Below are 20249 nucleotides of genomic sequence, written 5' to 3' on the forward strand. Positions count from 1 at the left end.
TGATCTTCATACCTGCATTATTGGTCGAGTCCAAGTTGTGGTTCGATTGTTATGATTGACATAGTATGTACGTCCCTTAGCATCTTTTCTTTCTTCCCAGCCTGAAGGGAGGCCCGGCGTGGTATGTACATAGGCCACTGATGGCTGTTTGTGCAAGAAATCAATATTACTTAACAACTAAAATTTGTCTTCTGACCAGTTCAACAATGTAACATATACCTAGAAAGTATATTTCTCTGGGCAAGATAAGTTAATGCTGTTTGTAGAGGAAAAAACAAAACAAAACAAAAAAAAAACCAAACAAAACCAAAACAAAGCCTATAACCCACATACAAAGTGCAATCAGGAAGTCAGAAACAAATTGTACAGATTGTGAGATGGCTGGGATTCACATTCTTACAAAAACCGGCTCTTAGAACTGGAAATACAATCACCACTAAGGTGTTTGTAGAGAAAGAGAATGTGCCATAACCTGGTCCGGTTGCTAAAGTTCATTGCTAAACCACATAGCTTGAAAGAGAATTTCAAGGTGACCAAACTCTTATGCCCGCAAGAGGAATGTTCTAGATGCTTCTAGAGAGCTGGCTACCACAGATGCTCAGCACAAAGTTCTTCCCGAGGCCCAGTGTACACAAACTTCCAGGGCAAAATGTGACAAAGAACCTTTCCTCTTTGACTTGCACTTCTGTATGGTGGACATCATCTACAGGGACCCTGTCATGTCTGTGGAGCCCCCTATTAGAGGTTCTGTTTATACCAGTGTAATGGCATAGAGTCTATCTTCCCAGGTCTGTGATGTACAGTTTGGACCATATTTGGATAGTGCAAATTCCACCTTCCTTCCTTTTTTCCTTCCTTCCTTCCTTCCTTCCTTCCTTCCTTCCTTCCTTCCTTCCTTCCTTCCTTCCTTCCTTCCTCTTTCTCTCTCTCTCTCTCTCTCTCTCTCTCTCTCTCTCTCTCTCTCTCTCTCTCTCTCTCTCTCTCTTTCTTTGAGACTGGGTTTCACGATGTAGGCTTGGCAGGCCCAGAACTCACTACGTAAACCAGGCTATCCTTGAACTCACAGAAAGCCTGCCTCAGCCTCCCCAGTGCTGGAATTAAAGCCATGTGCTACCAAACCCAGTATGGATTTCATCTTTTTATATAAAGAATTACTGAGACTTTGGTTTGTGAAAAAAGCAGCCCGAGAAATATAGTGTGGGTGAACGGGTATTAGAAGATACAGGATGGTGGAATGACTGACAGCAAAGGGATGCCCAGGGCCAGCACCAGCCTAGGGATACTCAGGGCTGTCTGCACACACAGTGCTGTGCCATGCATTTGTGCTGGGGAAGCAGCGCTCTAGGGGAGAGGCTCAGAAAGACCCACCAGGGCCACTGAGACTTCTGGGAGGTAGAGGAACAGGATCCCTGTTGCTCTGAGTGCTGTCTTCTCCCACCAGCCCTCTAAGTACCTCAGCAGGTGCTGCTGTCTTAGAATTAGGCTGATCACGTAACTGGGCCTCTTTTCTGTTCCTGACCTAGCTTCTCTGCTCACTTCTACTGCTTTGGTGAACGTCATAACCAGAGAGTCGTCAGTGGACCTGGGACCCTAAGTTAGAGGAAACAAGAACATGTACATTGCAGTAACTAAGGACTGCAAGCAAAGAGGCTCCATTGTCTGCTCCCCACACTGAACAGGAGACTCCAGAAAAATTAACCTGAACACTAACTGGGAAGCAACTGACTCGTGGTTATTTCGACACCATGTTTATCAGGCAAGGAGAGAGCATGTGTAAAGAACCTTCCTGAAAAGAAATGCGGCAAACATCTTGACATTTTCCCAGGCAAACCCTAAAGGATAAGGGAATTCCAAGAACAACTAATTACACAGCATTCTGTATCCAGGAACAAGACAACGGATGTCAGGTTCTTATGACCATGAGAGACAGACCAAGTAGTCCACAGCCTAATGAGGACACTGGCAACAAAACTCTGCCTCCCTCCAAGGACTTTCACCTATACTGGCCAAAACTCTGATGTACTGTCACCTAAGCAAATAGGTTAAAACCTATTTGGCAAAATACCCTTTGTTCCACCATGACTTATATAACCAAAACTGGTTTAACTACAAGGACTATTAAATGGCACTTGTCACTTTTCTCCTTTCTTGATGAGTTATGTTTTGGGGGAGAGGCTTTTTGATATGTTCTCAGAAAATTCATTTCTAGAAACATTAAGACTTTAACAAATAGCAATGACATTCCTGGAACAGATACTTTTGAACTGACAAACTGAACGACTTGGATGTTTCCCAATCTGAGAACTGAACTGCCAGCTGCAAGAACTCCCTGCGCTCAGGTTTCACGCACAGATCCACAGTTAACAAGACCAGTTAGTTCACAGAACCAGGAGGACAGCAGAGAGGATGCTGACTTTGTCTATAATGATCATTCTCCTGGGAATTGAACGGGCAACTGCTAATGTAGCAACATCTATATAAGATGCTGTTACTAAATATTTCTTGACAGTGTCCTCTCTAAATGGGCATGTAGAACAACTTGTGTTGACGATTCCATTTATGACTAAAACACGGCCATCCAGGACACATGGCCAGCAATGACAAGACTCGGCTTCTCCAGACAGCTCTGTGCAAGAGGCCCAGGCGTGGGGCCAAAAGATTCCACTTTTACTACTGTATGTGAATAACAGTATGCTTCAGGGCACTTGGAGAAACATGTTAGGCAACCAAACACAAGCTGAACATTTCTGTTTATGAAATTCATTCATAGACCAAATATACTGCTGAGCCTTATGATTCCAAATAGCCATTCACTTCAATTTCACTATCTACAGTGAAGAACCAGACTATGTTTACGCTGAAAAAAATCTGACTATCTGTTGACACTTGCCATCATAGATTCTCCATGACTCACCCAGACCCTGCCATAGTGCTATTTCAGGATATTTTTAGAATCTCTTCAGAGAAGATCAAAGGACTCTCTCGCTTTCTGTTAGAAAGGGAGAGCCCTGGTGGAGCCTGCAGGAAAGTGACTCTGGGTCTACAGGCTTCTGCCATAAATCAAAGGGCCACGATTCCTCGGATGAGGCTCCACGCTTCATCACAGTGTAGGGAGAGGGTTTACAGAGAAGGAGGGCTACCACAACACACCGGAGATGGGAATGCCCTCCAACGAGAGAAGAGTGTAGAAACTGTAACACACTTCCATCACCGAGTACTAAATGACTATTAACAGAGCCCAGAAAAATCGATGTAAGTTAAAAACAGTTCGCTGAGCATGATGTACGCAACATCGTACTGGTGCTTCCCTCCTAAACACAACGAAACAGAGCTGTGTGCATAACTGCAGCACATGCATGCTTGGGAGAGTACAGGGAGGAGCGAGGTGACACATTACAGGGCGTGTCTGCCTGGCACATGCATCAAAGAGGCGGTCAGAGAAAAAACCATGCTAGGAGACAGAACAGGACATAGAGGGGATGGAAGGGAAATGGACTCGGTCCTTTCACACTCATCCAGGTCCTGAGAAAGCCAGGCACATCAGGGTGGGAGAATCACTTAGCAACTTCCATTGCAAAGTCTTAAACAAAAGACCAAACCCAACCCATGTTTTAATTCACGGATGGAGGAGAACACAGGCAAGAAAAGTGCAGCCCAGAGTGACGTGGGCTTTCCTTCTGATGGATGACCTTGTTCTGTCAGGAATATTTTTACCATAGTGTCTGGCACCACTCTGTTACTTGCTATCATTAGCCATCCCAACACTCCGAAGCTTTAAGCAGGTCACGAATCCAACTAAACGTAAAAACAGCTGCTTCATTACAAAAGGACGTTTATGGGTATCACGAAACATAACCATACCATGGAATGGTCTGCCCTGCAGAGAAACTACCAGCACATAGTAGAAAATCAACTACCCCATGTAAACTTCTTTGAATCCTGCTGGAGGTGGGGAGCCTGGATCTCCAGTACATGCATATTATGTAGGCCACAGTGGCTTAGCAACCTTACACTGTGCTTGCTGCACTGATGGCCAATGTGAGTTTCCTTTGTGTAACACGGAGGGCTAAACATGTTTCAGGAAATCGGCTATTGTGTATATAGTTAAAGTCATTCATCACTAGTAAGTAGCCACAGTGTATGTGACAAATGTGGAACACTAAAGGAAGTTCTTCAAATGGTCACCTAAGCTCAAATCATCAAATACGGGCCTGCCTGACTGCAAGGATCAAGTAGAACAAAAGGAAAATAACTACTCAAATTGAAGTCACATATAAGCATAAATACTATCAATCAAAATAAGGAAATAATAATAACAATATTAGATACTTGCATTGAAATATTCTAATTGCTTCCTGCCCTGGAAATGTAAAAACACTTGTCCGTTCCTGCGAGTCAAACTCCTTGTGGCAGAAAGAGGTTACTGGTTATGATGGAGATACAGAAAAAATATGGCCCCCTATTAAAAAATGTGGTATGGAGAACAGAGAAGAGCGCACAGCCTCTTGCACATCTGGACACATGCACAGCCCTGGATGATTCCTGTGGCTTCTCTAGCTACCGACAAAACTGTATTTGAAATGCTTCGATTAAGCACATGTAACCAGGCTCGACAATACTTTTAATAGGATTAAAAAATGATTCCATTTTATCCAGGACCTTTGAAGAATTCAAAATGAGAAGTTGAAGATAAGAAACACATATGTCTTTGTACCACATAGAAACTGACCTTATTTGATAATGGGAGGAAACATATCCACCATAACCAACATACTAAACTACCCCACAGTCCTTCACCATTAGGGTCCCATAACTTGTGTTATTACCGTTGGTTCCTCACCACCCGTGACAGTTGATGAACGTGCTCGCCTAGTTGGGGTGCTGGGCTGTTAAACAATAATGTATATCAGTAACTTGTATTTGGGGGCACCATCTACTGCTTAGTGAAGCAGGAATCACTTTGTGGCGATGCTGTGGCAGATGACGTGAGATCAGGAACCCCAATTATCCACCTTGTCCAAATGAAGCTGAGCACACACCAATGACCAGCAGCAAAAATAGAGCAAAAATAGCACATGCCCTCTCTGGACCACCGTATCACCCCAAAGACGCTCAGGCTGCATCCTCACTAGGGGTGACCAGCAACCACTTCAAGTGGGATATTTTGTGCTCCACAGTCCAGATCTTAGATTCTTTATCTGCAAATCTCTGAGAGGCCACTGGTGGTCAGTGAGCGCACGGCACCTTCTGGACATGAAGAAAAGGTGGAATCACGGTCTCCACGGCAAACAAAATTGACACTGATTGTGAAGAGGAGAGCAAGTGCAATTAATTTCTACCAGAAAATCACAGAATCACTAGGGTGAGAAGGGCCCCCACCGCTTCATCCCAGTGTACGGTTCTGCTTTGGGAGGTCTGCACTGAATCCACCTCAGCTTGTTATTAGCCAGCCTTCACGGTGGACTCTACCACTGAATTTCTGATTTTGACTGACATACACCATCACTTCATTTAGGCAAAAATGTCCTTTGATGTCAGGTTAAAATGTTTATGGCGAGGAAGATGGTTTCAAAAATTTCAAATCTGTGGCCTGTCTTCAAGTTCATACACAATGAAGCAGGTCATTAAAGAGGATTTGTAGCAATAAAAACAAGGGGTCAGGCGGCTAACGCCTGTAATCTCAGCACTCAGGAGGGGAAAGCAGGAGACTGTGGCAAGCCCGAGGCTAGCCTGGAGTATACAATTAGAGTTCCAGGCTGGACCGAGCTATAGATCAAGACTCTGTCTTAACTCCCACTTCCCCCACAAACCCACAAAAACCAAACAAATAAAAGGCCAACGTCAAATATCAAATTGAACATTTAAAATAACTGCAGAAAATTTTCACCTCCCAAAGAAGAAAAACATTTTTTTTTTTGTCAATTCGTTCTTACTAGGCAATTCTCATCTGCCCACCAATTTGATATTTAGTATATTACTGGAATGGAAAACCCCTCTACCACGTGATGGGCACTCAGACTTATCACAGCCATAGGAAGGAAGGGGCAAATGGCAGCTAATATTTCATTCATGGGGTTGCCTTTGTAGTTAGCACAGGCACTCTGGGTAGTGGTAAAATTTAGGCTGTCTTGCTGGAAGAGTTCTTCCTGATCAATGAGTCTGCAGAGTTCAGATACCAGGACCAGAGCTATAGCTGTTGAATGGACCACGTAGTTTCAGTAATATAAGCATGTCAGAAATGCACGCTTTGCAGTGAGAAACCAAAGCACGTTTTTAGCATTTTAGAAATGTGGTTGGCAGTTAGGATTCTGGGCTGGGAAGTCAAGATCCTTGCACAATTTACTCAGAAAATTTCTAATGTCCTGCTTTATATGGTGAATGGATCTACACAGGAAAAACTCTTTCTCAGCAGCCCTGACGATTTTGAATCAAAGCCGAAAAAACAGCTGAGGACTGGAAACGAGTGTTTATTACCGGTGGTAGGTGAGCCTGCTCAGCAACCGTGTCGGTAACACTGCAGGACCGAAGCCTCGACGAGGGCTCTCTCTGCTGCAGGGAAGGAAAAGACAGGCGGGGTTAAAGGGGATATCCTGCACAGCTCTCTGACACCAGGAGGCAATCAAGCACCACTTCTTTCAGAACAAGAACAGGAGTCCTTGCGGATCTCTGTTTCAAGTCTCTGTTTCCCCACAGACCAGGACTACTGGAAGGGAAAAAGAGACAGGTCCCCACAACATTCAAGAGTAACAAGAGGTCAGCAGTCCTGTACACTGCCTGGGATGCCAGCTCCGGGCAAACTCTCAAGTGTGACTAACAGAGGAAAAGAGGGACCAAAAGGTGACACATGGCCCTTGACCAGCTACTAGCACTGTTCACAGTGAGGTCGCTGCACTGCCGAGCCGGCTGCACTCAGACATCATCCCCTCCTTCCTGCGATAGGCAGGGCTTTATATTTAGCTTCCAAGTGGAACTTCCGTACAGACCACAAGTGGAACAGAGGGGGAGGCAAATCCAAAGACCGTCTTGTGCGTCACACATAAGGCTCCTCTCACTAATTTGAATTCTTGGTGGTTAAACAAAGCCTCGTCAATCTGAATGATGATACTCGAAGGTCACAGACAGAAGTCACAGATTCCTTACCAGCGACGCTTATCCCACGGTACAGCTTGTAGCACATGTGGCTTTTACTCTTTTAAAATAATGCCCAGGAAGTTAAAGGCAGCGGAGCTCTGTGGTGGTAACAGGGACAACGCCCACCCTCCCACACTGGGCAGTGTCAAGGAGTCGTTCCTGAGCAAAATGTTAGACCCACTGCCCTGAAGACACAGCGGCCTCAAGCATCAAAATCAGAGGAAGCTCCCTAAGGATGTGCTATCACACCTGGGTCTTAATATGCCATGCTTCTGGAAATGCTAAATGCAAGAGCTCCCTGCTCTAACTGTGACAAATGCTAATTTACGTCAACAGAGAAAACTAGGAGCTTTCCCCACATGGTTTATATAAATGGTATATAGCTGCTATAATTTCAGCAATTCTTTCTTTGATACATTTTAAATACATGGCTTGGTGGCTTAGGCTGTTTCCATAGCAACACTTTTACCCAGTCAAATATCTCATATATGCAACCTCTTTTCTATCCACTTAGCACTGGATTTTCACCTCAGTGCTATTTCTCTTTTTGAAAAACATCCATAGAATTTTAATGCGAAAGCACATCAAGAAGAAATCCCTGAGACTCATGTGACAGGGGCCGGCAGTTTCTTTTAGAAGGAGAACCCCGCCATGGAAGGGCTCATAATCGTATACACAGTGGCTTGTACGCTTTGTGTGGCCCTTCTACTGTTTACATTCAGAATGCTCATAAGAATGACCATCATATGAGAATGCCATTCCAACACAGGAACTATCATCATTTTCTCCAGGACATCTTTATAAGTCCAGCTGCCCGAGAAACATGGTGTGTGCATTTGGTCTTAATTACACACACACACACACACACACACACACACACACACGAATGGTCTGTGGGCTTTTCCTGTAGTTTTGCACTATCAACTGCAAAGTTCCTTGTGACCAATTTCATTCCTTCTCACTGACCCGAGACTTCTACAAAGTATTTTTCTGATGGCCGAGATGAACCCCAAGTTCAAGTGCTACTGTGATGTCAGGGCCACAGTTTCATACTTTTTCTCCTCCAGAGTTCCTATATTGGGTTTCTGGGTATCTTCTACCGCCTAGTCAGGCTATCCCAGGGACAACCGCTTACACATCTGGCCCTACTTATTTGTGAACTAGAACGCAAAGGTGTGTGGACTATGAGTTTAGAAGATTGGCAGGGAGGCTCTAGGGCTCCCGCTTCTCAACAGGACAACTGCCCTCAGGGCGAAGACACTACTTTCACGAGCCTTGTGAATGGGAAAGAAATTCTACAAGGTTAAAGCTAGAACTCACAGAATAAATAATAAAAAGAGCTGTTGATAAACCACTTCTTTCTAAACAAAAAGATTTTTACCTGCCAGGGTAAATTTTCATATAGACCCATCTCTCCTAGGGAAGGGGAATCTTGGGAGAACCTAGGCTGACTGGGTATGGAAGACCCACTGGCCAGTGGTTCTCAGCCTTCCTAACACCATGACCCTTTAATACAGTTCCTCATGTGACCCCCTCAACCATAAAGTTATTTCATTGCTACTTCATAACTGTAACTCTGCTGCTGTTATGAACTGTAATGTAAATACCTGATATGCAGGATGATCTTAGGTGACCCCTGTGAAAGGACCATTTGACCTCAAAGGGGTCACAACCCCCAAGCTGAGAACCACTGCCCACTGCCCTTGCCATTATCAGTATACAAGAGTCTTCTAATGCAACAACAAAGGACCGACCACCGCTCAGCTTTTCTAACAAGACCATGACTTACGATCAGAGAACTGAACTGTTCCCCATTGGTGTCTGGAGCGATCTGTAACCTTCTGCTCAGTTCCTCCGACAGCTCTTGGGGGCTGGTCCGAGACACTGGGGAGGCAGGAGGTGGGGGCAGAGCCAGGCTAAGAGAGTCTCCTGCCATGTTCACTTCCTCTGAAATGGTCTCCCAAGGCTTTGGAGGAAAGAGAAAGTAGATTAAGTGCTAGGAATTGGGGATTTAGCGGTCTTCCCTCCAGTAAAGCACACAACATCCATAACCATCAGGATAACGGCAATTAATACCGTTATTAATTAGTTAACAGCAAGGGGCACAGGATCTTTAGGAATAAGCATGGGGAAGACAGAACCACTGTCCCAATCAGCAGACAGGAAAACTTAGCTCTGAGAGAGCTGACGTAAGCAATTAACTGGGGGTGTGACCAGGTGTGAAGGAGCGCGGGGCCCAGGGGCCATGATCTCACCCCTTAGCGGTACACACTCCACAGCGCAGCTCTCTGCCAGCCTCTATCACAAATGGATTAGAAACGCCCCAAGAATTTACAAGCAATTTTCATGTTTTTTTTTCTCTTTCCTTTCTAGCCGCTGTGAGAGTTCTTAATGAAAATAGCTGAGATGCTGCAGAATGGCTAGGGAATCTACTGTGGCATCACTAACTTACTGCCCTAATACCGGCCGCTGCCAAGTTTCGTGAATGACTTCCCAACATACGATCAACACAACGATCAGTGTCATCGGCATCGGATTAGGATTATTTCTCATTTGTAGCTTAATTCGTCTCCTTTCCCAGTAAATTCCTACTAACTCAAACTTGCACATTTTTTGGTAATCTCTCCTAAGGTGGCACGCAGTTATTAGAAACTCATCAGTGATACCCGAACAAGTATCAGAGCTCACTCGATTCCTCAAAAATGGCAACCTTCGTGTTGTTTCGTGAGATTGGTTAGATCCTGGGATAAACCAGTCATTAAGTAGAAACATGGAAGACTTTCACACGAGAAAAAAATGTTCTCCCTTTGATATTTATACAGGCCTTGGCTGAACACGCATTTTCCAAGTTAACTAACGCTCAGATGGGGATCAATTAGTTATGAGGTCACAATCTTCACACTCAATCCACAGTTTACTGAGAGGAGAAAATGGGATACAAAATCACCCTGGGGCTTGTGGGAAGCTGGAGCTGCTCAGCTGCCAGCATCATACCTCAGGGCCCTCTCCACCGCCTTCCGAGGCCTCAGGCTCCAAGTCTTCACTGATGTGCCTCCGCGAGCGGAAACGCCGGTGTGCGGCCTCCTGGTTGATCTGCCTGATGTTATTGTCTGACTCGGAGGACACATCCCTGAAAGGAGGGTGGGGTGAGGGGATGAGAAGAGGTGTTCACAGCTAGCCCGCCAACAGTCCCTTCCTCCCTGTGGACCACACACTAAGATGTCAGTGTCAAACACCAGCAAGGAGCATGCAACCATTGTCTGGCTCAACCACACTGCGGGCTCACTCTGACCTCACAGAAGCAGCCTCAGTGCCCTGAACAAGAGTGACAGCGGCACCTGAGCATGGTTCAGACATGGACAGCCATCCCTCTGCATCCACGGGGAACGACTGCAGAGCCTTCCCTATCCCCACGGATTCTAAAATCCTACAAGTTCAGCCCCTAACAAAGAACGACACTACTTGCCCAGAACTCACGTACAGCTTCCTGTATACTTTAAATCCCCTCTAGATGACGTACAATGCCTCAGACAATGAAAAGGCTACAAAAAATTGTGTAGGGAAAGAAGACAGAGACAAATGGCCGCCTGGGGTCAGCACAGGCCTAATATATTTTCCTGAATAGTTTGACTGAGGCATGAGTACAGAGGCATGGCTATTCCTCACACTGCACTCTAGGATTTAAGAGAGAAGAGAAGTCTAAGTCCTTCAGTCTGCGGTAAGTCAGGCCGCTGGAAGGAAGTGACAAGCAAGCCCACACATGCTCACACATGCAGCCTGTCAGCAGGTCCCCTCGAGGTCCAGCCAGCAGTGACAAAACAGCTAATTCGGGTAATCGGTAACTGACTGAAGGCTGCCAAGAGCACCAATTCAAGGCTGAAGTCCCAAGGGGAGGACTTCTGGGCTGTGTGACTTACTTTTAAATACTTTCTGTCTTGTTTTGGCAAAAACCTCACATCACAATATTGCAGCCCCTTTCCCCAACAACCCCCTCTAATAATCCAAATGAACACCAGGGGCCGACCTCCCAAATACACTTGGGACTTGAAGAACATGGCGCCGTCACACCCGAGCTGTTTGTTTTTTCACGTAAGGTCCTTAAGTCCGGATCTGAAGAACTTATTCTTGAAAACAACCCAGTCGACAGCACCCTAAAATACTTTGCAGCACATGACAGGCGATGGTCCTTTGGGGGAAACCATCAGCTAGATGTTGCTGGAGTGGAAGTCTGAACGCCCGCCAGAGGCACCTGCACATGCTCAGTCTGACCCATATCGAATCAGCACAAATTATATTTCAGGTTAATGTTCCAGAATAACTGAGAATTTTAGTTCAGCTGAATTGAAACACAGTATTAATCAATAGTCTACTTATAGAGTCTTTCTAAAAGAAAGGATTTAGAATTTCTAGTACTTCCAAACTTACTCACAACCCCCAGAAAGAGCCCACTGGATTTCAGAATAGCAACTAGATTCAAAGAGGAACAATGTTGGAAGATGTCACAACATCCTAAATAAGCAAAATGTTTCCTTTTATTTTTATTTTTTATAATATTTTGAAACAGGGTTTCTCTGTGTAGCCTTGGCTGTCCTGGAACTCACTCTGGATCCCCCTGCTTCTGTCACCCTAGTGCTGGGATTAAAGGCATGTGCCACTACTGTCTGGCTTACTCAAATGTTTGTCATCAAACATCTTTACACTATTAACTTTAGGGCTACAAAACGTAGTGTGAAAGTTAGTTTCTATTTAGTTCACATGCAAATTATAATTCTTTATTACTAAAATATGAATTAAAGGAATTTTATATTTGTATATATAATACATAAATTTGCTGCTATTACAACATATATTGTTGTATTAAATACGTAATTAGAATAAACTTGTACAATAAATAGAGGCATCTTCAGAAAACTGATATTATCATAGATGCAATTATTATAATCAAGGAACACAAAAGTGTAGTAATGTTTCTGAAAACATAAAAGATTAAAGATGTTACTGCTGGCTTTTAGAAAATACCATACTGTATCTGTGATGATGTATTTATTGTCCTCGTGTTTTGAAATGTTCAACTCTCAAGCATGAAATAAAGTACAAAACAGAAATGTAAAATGTTACAGCACATTTGTAAATGACCTCAGCAGGGAAGCAGCCAGAGGAAGCTATGGAGTGCCTGCCTGCTTTACTATCTTCTTAAATTTCTTTTTCCTTTCCTTTTTTATCAGGCAGGGTCTTTCTCTGAAGACCAGGCTGGCCTTGAACTCGCAGAGATCCGCCTGCCTCTGCCTCCCGAGTGCTGGGACTAATGGTGTGCCGCTGCACCTGACCCTCTCTTGGTGACTAAGGGTGAACACAGTTGCTCCTTATGATGATTTTCCTCACTTGAAAACTCCTGACTCCATGTGCACTCTCTCAAGACTGAAAGTCCTCCTTCAAATTTAGTCCCCAGGTACTCCAGAGGGACGACAGGGGCTCTACAAACCTGGGTAAAACAAGGGTCACAGTGCCTCGGTGGAGTGACGACTTGTCTGTATCTCACATCCTCTAAAGTATATGATGTCTCCTATTGCACGGCTGGTGTGTGTGTGTGTGTAGAATGCTCTATTTAAAATCAGTGATGTCAATTTCCCATACCCAACTTGCTCAGCTAATCAGTAATTGGTCTGAATGGTAGCTGGAGGGATGAGAAAGGGAGCAGGAGGCTGGATAGCCCAGGAATGCGCTCTCTGCTCCCTGGCAGCTTTGAAGCCCTGTTCCCACTGCCATGAGAGACTCATTTGTCTCAGCTTAAAGCAATGGATCGATCCATTCCCTCCCTGGCTATGAACTTTTGAAACTGTGAACCGAAATAAAACCCTTACTCCCATAATTTATCTTAGGTATCTGGTCACAGCAATATCAAACAGGCTTTTCTCGTCTTAGGTAATAATATGAAGAATTTGCACAGGGTGCGAGCGTGTGTGTGTGTGTGTGTGTGTGTGTGTGTGTGTGTGTTTGTTTCCTTCGCCTTTAAATGAGTGAAAGAGCTGTTGACTGCCTACAAGATTCTACAAGTACCTGCAGCTACCAGTTAGTCTGATAAACCTAGATGCAAAGATGATTTTACCAGGAACAGGGAAACAATGTGAGAAATGCCTACGTCATCTTTTTTTTTCAGTCATTAATTTTGCGCACACAGTTCCCTTTGAATATCATGGGAAGTGACAGGAATGGCAAGACTTCACCACTTTACCAATCCTTCCTTGAAACCAAGCTCAGTGTTTACTAAGATTAAAGCCTCAGACCATGCCCAGCCCCCAAGCATTTGCTTTGTTTTAATAAATTATATTTCTTACTATTACGTACACATGTGTGTAGAGGTCAGAGGGCAACCTTGGAAATAGGTTCTCTCCCCCCACTGTGGATTCTGGGGGTTGAACTTAGGTCCCCAGGCTTGTGAGGCAAAGGCTTTTGACCCTTTGGGCCATCATGCCCTCCCTTTGCCTCAATGCATATGACTGTTAAGGATGACCCAAACCACAGAGCTAGGCCTGGTTGCTAGGGAACTGGGAGATGCATTGAGTATTTTATAATCAACAGCTTAAAACAAGTATTTCAACTTAAGTTTATCTTACAAATGGTACTTGTAAAATTTTTGTAGTAAAATATAGTTTACTTCCAAACAGGATTAAGAATAAATCTAAAATGAGGTGTTTTAAAAGTTACTAGAATTGAGAAGGTGGGGTGACTTCAAGGGACACCTTATGTTCCATAGGTATAAGGAGAGGCCTGAACTAGGCCCAGACAGTACCCCAAACCATGTGCCTAAAATCCCTTCCTGAAATGGCTCCTTTTGGCCATTCATCTAAAACCATATTTTGCTGCCCTCTTACTCCGGTGCTGGGCATGAGGATCTCTGAGTGAGAAGTCCCAGTCCCAGAATTTTCCTATTCATCCACCTCAAAAGCAGCTCACACCTGAAATCCTAGCACGGGGGAGGCTGAGTAAAAGTACGAGGCCATCCTGGGCTACAGAGTGAGAGCCTGGCAGAGAAAAACAACAAACACACACCCAACCCAACACACAGAGAACACAGGCTGCTGAGCTGGTAGATGGAGGGGGCTGGCAGCAGACATTCACTTGTCGGGAGGAGCCTGCTCTGTCTCCCAGCTCTTTTTTGCTTTGGGGAAGGGACATGAGCCACAGGAGCTGGCTGCAGAGAAAGCAAGCAGAAAGCAGCCGTAATGAGACTCCTGGACACTCTGCATGTTTAACCGAGGGACCTCTGTCAAGAGATGGAGATGCAGAATTGCCTCCAGAGTGTCCTAAGGGCAAGTCAGGGACAAAACAAACCCTGCCAAGTTCAGAGGGTTCAACTTTGGGGTGCCTGTCTCTTCATGTCTACCCACTGAGGCCGTGAATTCTTCGTTGACTTAGGACCTGATTGATCACTATCCAATGTTCTCAGATATAATTTCTTTTTTATTTATTTATATTTATTTATTTATTTATTTATTTTTTGGTTTTTTAATTAAGGCATTTTCTCACAATATAATTTTTTCTCTGAAGAGCACAAGAACAGTCTATAAAAACTGACTTACAAAAAAAATAAAACTAAAAGCAAAAGATAATTTCTCTGGAGGTCCTAGAACTTCTGGCCAAGACAAACATGTTACGGAGCAATAATTCCAAATGCATAAGCTGCAGATGGGATAGAGGGGATGCAGTGGAAACTGACTTCTGCCAATCACAGTTTTCTGGCTTTTGAGATGAGATGTGTTTCACACGTAAGAAGTCATGCTTACATAACTGATACACCTTGACCGATTTAAGTACACACTTATGAAACGACCACCGTGTCGCAAAGATGATATACTCTAAACACACATCCTGTGCTGTCTCAGCTGTCATCTCACTAACAACTGCACCCAACTTTCCCCTCAAATAAAGACTTCCCCCTGCGTGGTAGTGATCAACACAGGTGGACAATCCCAACTATGTGTCAGCCACTAACATTTCCTCCTGGTCCTGTTCTGCAGGGGTTGTGCGAGGCTCTGATCACCACATTAGCCCCCTTGTGTGTTCTCCTCTCCTGTGCTGTTTAGCTTAGTCGGATGATGCCTCTTTTTTTTTAATGGTAAGATACTATGCCTGAGGTAGGTTCAAGGACCTACAGATAGATACAGCACTTAAATAGCTTAGCAAACTTCTAAGTATAGTGAGATCATTAATGAAAGACAAACAGCAGTAAATAAATATACAGTATCAACAAAATCACATATATTTAAGACCCTAGCATCATCGTGATATGTGTTTTGTCTAAACAGTAAGATGAGCCCAGACTGGGTAATGCAGAGTGGCCAAGAACAGCTGGTAGATCCAAGCACCTACACAGGGAAGACCAGGGATGACTACCTAGTCACTGCTCCAGACTCTGTAAGCTTTCCCCCAAACCACATACAATATCAGCCAGTGGATTTGGCCCACCCTCTCTAGCCACTCCCCCAATTATATGGCGAATACCTTCAAAATTTCTAAGGATAAAGGATTTGTAAGAGCAGTTTCCAGCATCTCTGGATATCACCTGCCTAAGAAGCATCACTGGGAAATCTCTTTCAGTTTGGGTTGGAGAGAATATGATCTGAAGAGTCAGTACACTCACTTTATTTTGTTGCATTTTGAAAAGCGATCACTTGTAATATCTACTTTGTAATATGAATGATGCTATCTTGGCTGCTGGCAAGCTTGTAATATCTAAGGTGACTTCCGCTTTTCCCGCGGGTACTTTGGCTCTGCCTCTTACTGCACATTGATAAATTTAACTTTTGCTATGATGATTCAACAAAAAAATCTACTTTAAAATCTTTCTTAAAGGCAGTAATTGAGGTTTAACTAGGATTTATTTGCTATCATCAGAACAAAAATTACTAAGGGAACAGGCATCATCTGCCTTGCTTTCTCCCTAAGCTAGTAGGATGTTGAAATAAACAGTAATTACTAATTTTGACTTTGCAAATCTTCTTTGCATTTCTAAATATACCAAGGCAGTAATACATAAATTTTCTGAAAAGTAAACAAAATAAAAATAAAAGAAGCCTTTGTGGCTTTCTAAATCAAATAACTGTAAAAGAATAAGAATGCAAAACATAAAGGAAAATGGCAAAGACAATCATTCTGCCTCCTGTTTCCCATCCTGGGTCAGCCCGGAGAGGAAGCTGAAGAAGATGGAAGCAAGGTAATCGTTGAGCCAAAGTAGACTCCAGGAAGAGCACATTTCAGTAATCCTACAAGAGGCACAGAAGAAAAACTCCAACCGCATGGCAAAAGGCACCTGGCACAGGGCAGCAGCCTTTCCCTGCAGGCACGCTTGCACGCATGCACACACACATGCACATGCTCACTCACTAGCTTCCAAACCTGCCCTGGAACTGCCACCCTCTGCTGTGCAGGGCGTGACAGAGCATCCCTGCCATCTGGCGGTACTTACATCAAGCTGGGCCGGTGCCACTGGGTACTCCTATTGTTGTGGTTGACATAGTAAGTGCGGCCTAAATTGTCCACTTTCTCTTCCCATCCTGGTGGCAGGGGAGGAGGAGGGAGCTCCTCCTGGTGCTGGGAAGCTGAGTCGTTGGAGTCAACAACCTCCCATCCGTGCTGTGGAGTAAAGTGAATGGGAGGCTCGTGAGTCTGGGCTCCAGATCATAGGAGCAGGCCACCCCAGCATGACACCCTTCTGCCTCACCCAGCCTTACTCTGGGTCTTAAAATGGTTTCCTGGCTCGTGCTGAGATAGATGCTCCCTCAAAGGGAGAAAAACCAATTCAAGGTTTCAACACTCATCTGAGCAATGGCCAGTTGATCATGCCAGCTTCTAAGATGACTGCATCGCAGGGGGCCACCAGGTCTGGAGACTTCATTTACTTTCTTTTCATTTCTTAAACATTCATTTATTTGAGTGTGTACGTTTATATGTAAGCTCACGTGTGCCTACATGGCACATGTATACAGGTCAGAGGACAATTGGCACAAGTCAGCTCTTTCCTCTCCTATCATGTGAATCCCATGGATCAAACCAGTGTGGCAGAAGGCGCCCTAACCTGTCGCGTCGTCTCACCAGCCCTGTTTAGTTTCTAAGCCACATCACAAAATTGTACATTTCCAGTAGTTGTTTTGACTCAAAGACCTCTAGGGCTGCACAAAGCCAATGACACGGGACATGCCGGAGCTGTCACAGCCACCCTCCTTTCAACACCACCATGATGCATGCATGTGTGGTCTACAGAAAGCAGGGCACAGGTTACAGGTATAGGGACAGGGCTATTGGTCCCCAGCGAGGAAGGCCTGGGGCTGGTGTGACCGGAGATGATGCCTCTCCCTTGTCTGTTACAATGGTGAGCCAGGAGTTGTCTAGAAACTGATGCCGTTGCTTCGGCACTGCCTGAACAGACTGCATGGGGCCAGGACCAGAGTTGAACTGTTCCGACACATACCTTCGGCATTAAGTATTGCTTTCCTAACATCCCCTGGTAAAGCCAGCGGAAAATCAACCGATTCACTGGTGACTGGATTTCACACAGCAATCTGCTGCTTTGCTTGGGAAATCTCAAACTCCACTACGGCCTGCCACCCACCCTGTCACGTGGCGGTAGCTATGGAAGTCTATAGTGAAACTCTGCCTGGAGATGTGGCCTCTTGGTGGGAGGGAGTTTGGTCAGCTTGTCCACCACCTATCATTCAAGTACCACACATGTGGGACAGCTGCAAACAGACGTGAGAACAGCCAGGGAGGCCTCGTTTAGTGAGAGCGTTCTGAACAAGACGAGAGTTGTTAACAGGACAGTGTTGACCACAGTGTGTGCTGAGATGGTACAGTGTGATCCACAGCGCAGGCATGGGACCAGAAAGCGAAGAGCCCTCTCCACCAGGAAGAGGACAGAGCAGAACACTCTTCTGGATGGCTAATTGCAAAATGGCATTTCCCAAGGACAGCTTTGCAGTACATACTGTTACCCAAAAACCAAATGAACCAGAAATGGGGAGACAGCTTTGAAGTCAATCCCCATCCACTTTGGAGCAAGCTCAAGTGCTAAGAGGAACCCCAAAATAACTGAAAGCCCAAAACAATAATGTTTTTGTTCTTGTTTTTCCTGGCAGTGGGGCCATCCACAGTAGATGCCTTAAGCCTCTATGAAGAGTCTTCCTTAGGCTCATGTGTGTGGACACTTGGTCCTCTGCTGGCGATGGTGTCTGGAAAGGTTGCTGAACCTTCAGAAGGTGGAGTCTTGTGGAAGGGAGTGGGTCCTTGAGGGTGGGCCTTGTGGATTTACAGCAGAACCCTGTTCTGTCTACTTTCCATCTTCCGACTGTGATACAATATGACCAGCTGCTCCACATTCCTACCGCCACAGCAAACCTCCCTGGCATGAAATGTGAGCCTTTCTTCCGTAACTGGCTCCGGGTGGGTATCTTAACAGCAGCCAGAAGAGAAAACCAATACAACTGTACGAAGCGCTGCTCTTCCTATTATTAGAGTCGTGACATAGAATGAGAATTGCACTTTGGCTAAAACAATCACACAGCGGAGACTTTCAAAGACAATTGCGGGGGTATGTGTGTATGTGTTTGTATTTATGTTTACAAACATTCATTCCCTTCAGTGAGTCTCAAAGTGTAACGCGAGTGAGGCGAGCAGCCGGGAGACAGGCCAGACCCCGCAGCTGACCCTCATACCTCCATGTCGTCCCTCTGCTCGCTGTTTTCTTCATCCTGACCTCCGTTTTTCGGCATGTACGCCATTTTCAACCGCAAAAAACCCTTGACTCGCGATTTATGGCTGCACACAAGGAAGAAAACCAGTTATAAAGGCTATGGCTTGTTTCCATCTTTCTTGTTTAAGGTGTTGGCTGAAACTGTCCTCAGAGAACCCAGCCCTGCATCACTCACTCCCACATCCACCCGCAAGCCTCACCTTCTTGGTCGCAGGAGAAAGTCCTTAAATGTATAGGGTCTCTCCATGGTTGGATCTTCTGTCTAAGGGAAGAAAAAAACAAATTAACAAAGAAGCAGCACTTATAAAAATTTCTCATATTGACACATTCATCAGGAATATGGAGGATATAATTTTAGGACATGCCAGGGGTTAAAGAGGAGCTGGCTTCTCAACAGCTGGATGATTAATTAAGCATCTGCAAAGCCCACAGAGGCCTGACTCCTTGAGCCCCACTAGATGTCACTATCTCCAGCAGCCTCTAGTAGTCAAGCCCAGCCAGAGACAAATGACAAAATTATAGCCAGCACTGCCAAGTCTAATCTCTAACTGCAGGGTGTATGCTCAACCTCCCAGAGTTGATTAACTTTGGAAAACCAGCGGTCACTCGAGCCTCATTATCCCATGACTCAGGACACCTAAATTCAGAGTTAACCAGGGAGCCTCTACCCACACTGGGCTTATGTCAAGAAGCGGGGATGAAACTGGGCTGTGTTCCTTATTTTGTCAACTTGGCACCAACTAAAATCACCTGGAAGGAGGAAATTCCAACCGAGGAATTACCTCTGCGAGATCGGCTTTTTGGCATGTCTCCTTGATAGTTCTCTGATTAAAGATTGCTGAGGGCCCAGGTCACTGTGAGAAGCGCTACCCCAGGCAGGTGGTCCTGGGTTATATAGGAAAGCAGGATTAACGGCTTCCTCCATGGTCTCTGCTTCAGTTCCTGCCTACTGGTTCCTGTCCTGAGCTCCTGCCCTGGCTTCCGACCACCTTTCCCTCCCCCAATAGCTTCTGGTCCCAGCAACAGAGAAGCAATCAAGGGCACAAGATGTATGTGCATTCCATAAGAAATTAGGATTCCTTTTACTGTGCAAAGTTGGTTGGCTAATAAAGCAGGAAAGTGGAAAAATTTGTGCCATTACTGTTCAAATGTTACATGAAGTCAAACCTGAACTACCTGGCTTCTCGGATTAAATGCAATCCAGAATATTTGCTTTTATAGGATGAGGGGCAAAGCACAACACAATGATGTATCATGTCCAGGAAGGAGAGAGAGAGAGAATAGTGTTTACATTTGAAAGATTGTCTATTTATATCCTTCCTTCCTATCCTTCCTCCTCCCCCGCTTTATGCTGTGTATGTATTATCTGTGT

The 20249-nt window shown here is 44.9% G+C and overlaps 1 protein-coding gene across 12 annotated transcripts in view; it reads right to left on the minus strand.

Annotated features, from left to right (window-relative positions):
* The window catches only part of Nedd4l (NEDD4 like E3 ubiquitin protein ligase), a 315839-nt gene that overhangs the window by 45359 nt on the left and 250231 nt on the right, over window positions 1–20249 (minus strand). For 5 of the 12 annotated variants that reach the window (XM_075968470.1, XM_075968471.1, XM_075968473.1 and 2 more), the window contains 7 exons: window positions 19078–19139; window positions 18840–18942; window positions 16598–16764; window positions 10126–10261; window positions 8921–9097; window positions 6475–6549; window positions 13–144 (listed from right to left, as the gene is read on the minus strand). In XM_075968470.1, the coding sequence (XP_075824585.1) occupies window positions 13–144; window positions 6475–6549; window positions 8921–9097; window positions 10126–10261; window positions 16598–16764; window positions 18840–18942; window positions 19078–19139 (852 nt within the window). Of the gene's footprint in view, window positions 1–12; window positions 145–4826; window positions 4887–6474; window positions 6550–8920; window positions 9098–10125; window positions 10262–16597; window positions 16765–18839; window positions 18943–19077; window positions 19140–20249 lie in introns of all 12 variants that reach the window. The other 7 variants (XM_075968469.1, XM_075968472.1, XM_075968477.1 and 4 more) reach the window with 2 other exon arrangements.

Source organism: Microtus pennsylvanicus, chromosome 4, assembly GCF_037038515.1.
Source record: "Microtus pennsylvanicus isolate mMicPen1 chromosome 4, mMicPen1.hap1, whole genome shotgun sequence".
In the NCBI taxonomy this organism is placed as follows: domain Eukaryota; kingdom Metazoa; phylum Chordata; class Mammalia; order Rodentia; family Cricetidae; genus Microtus; species Microtus pennsylvanicus.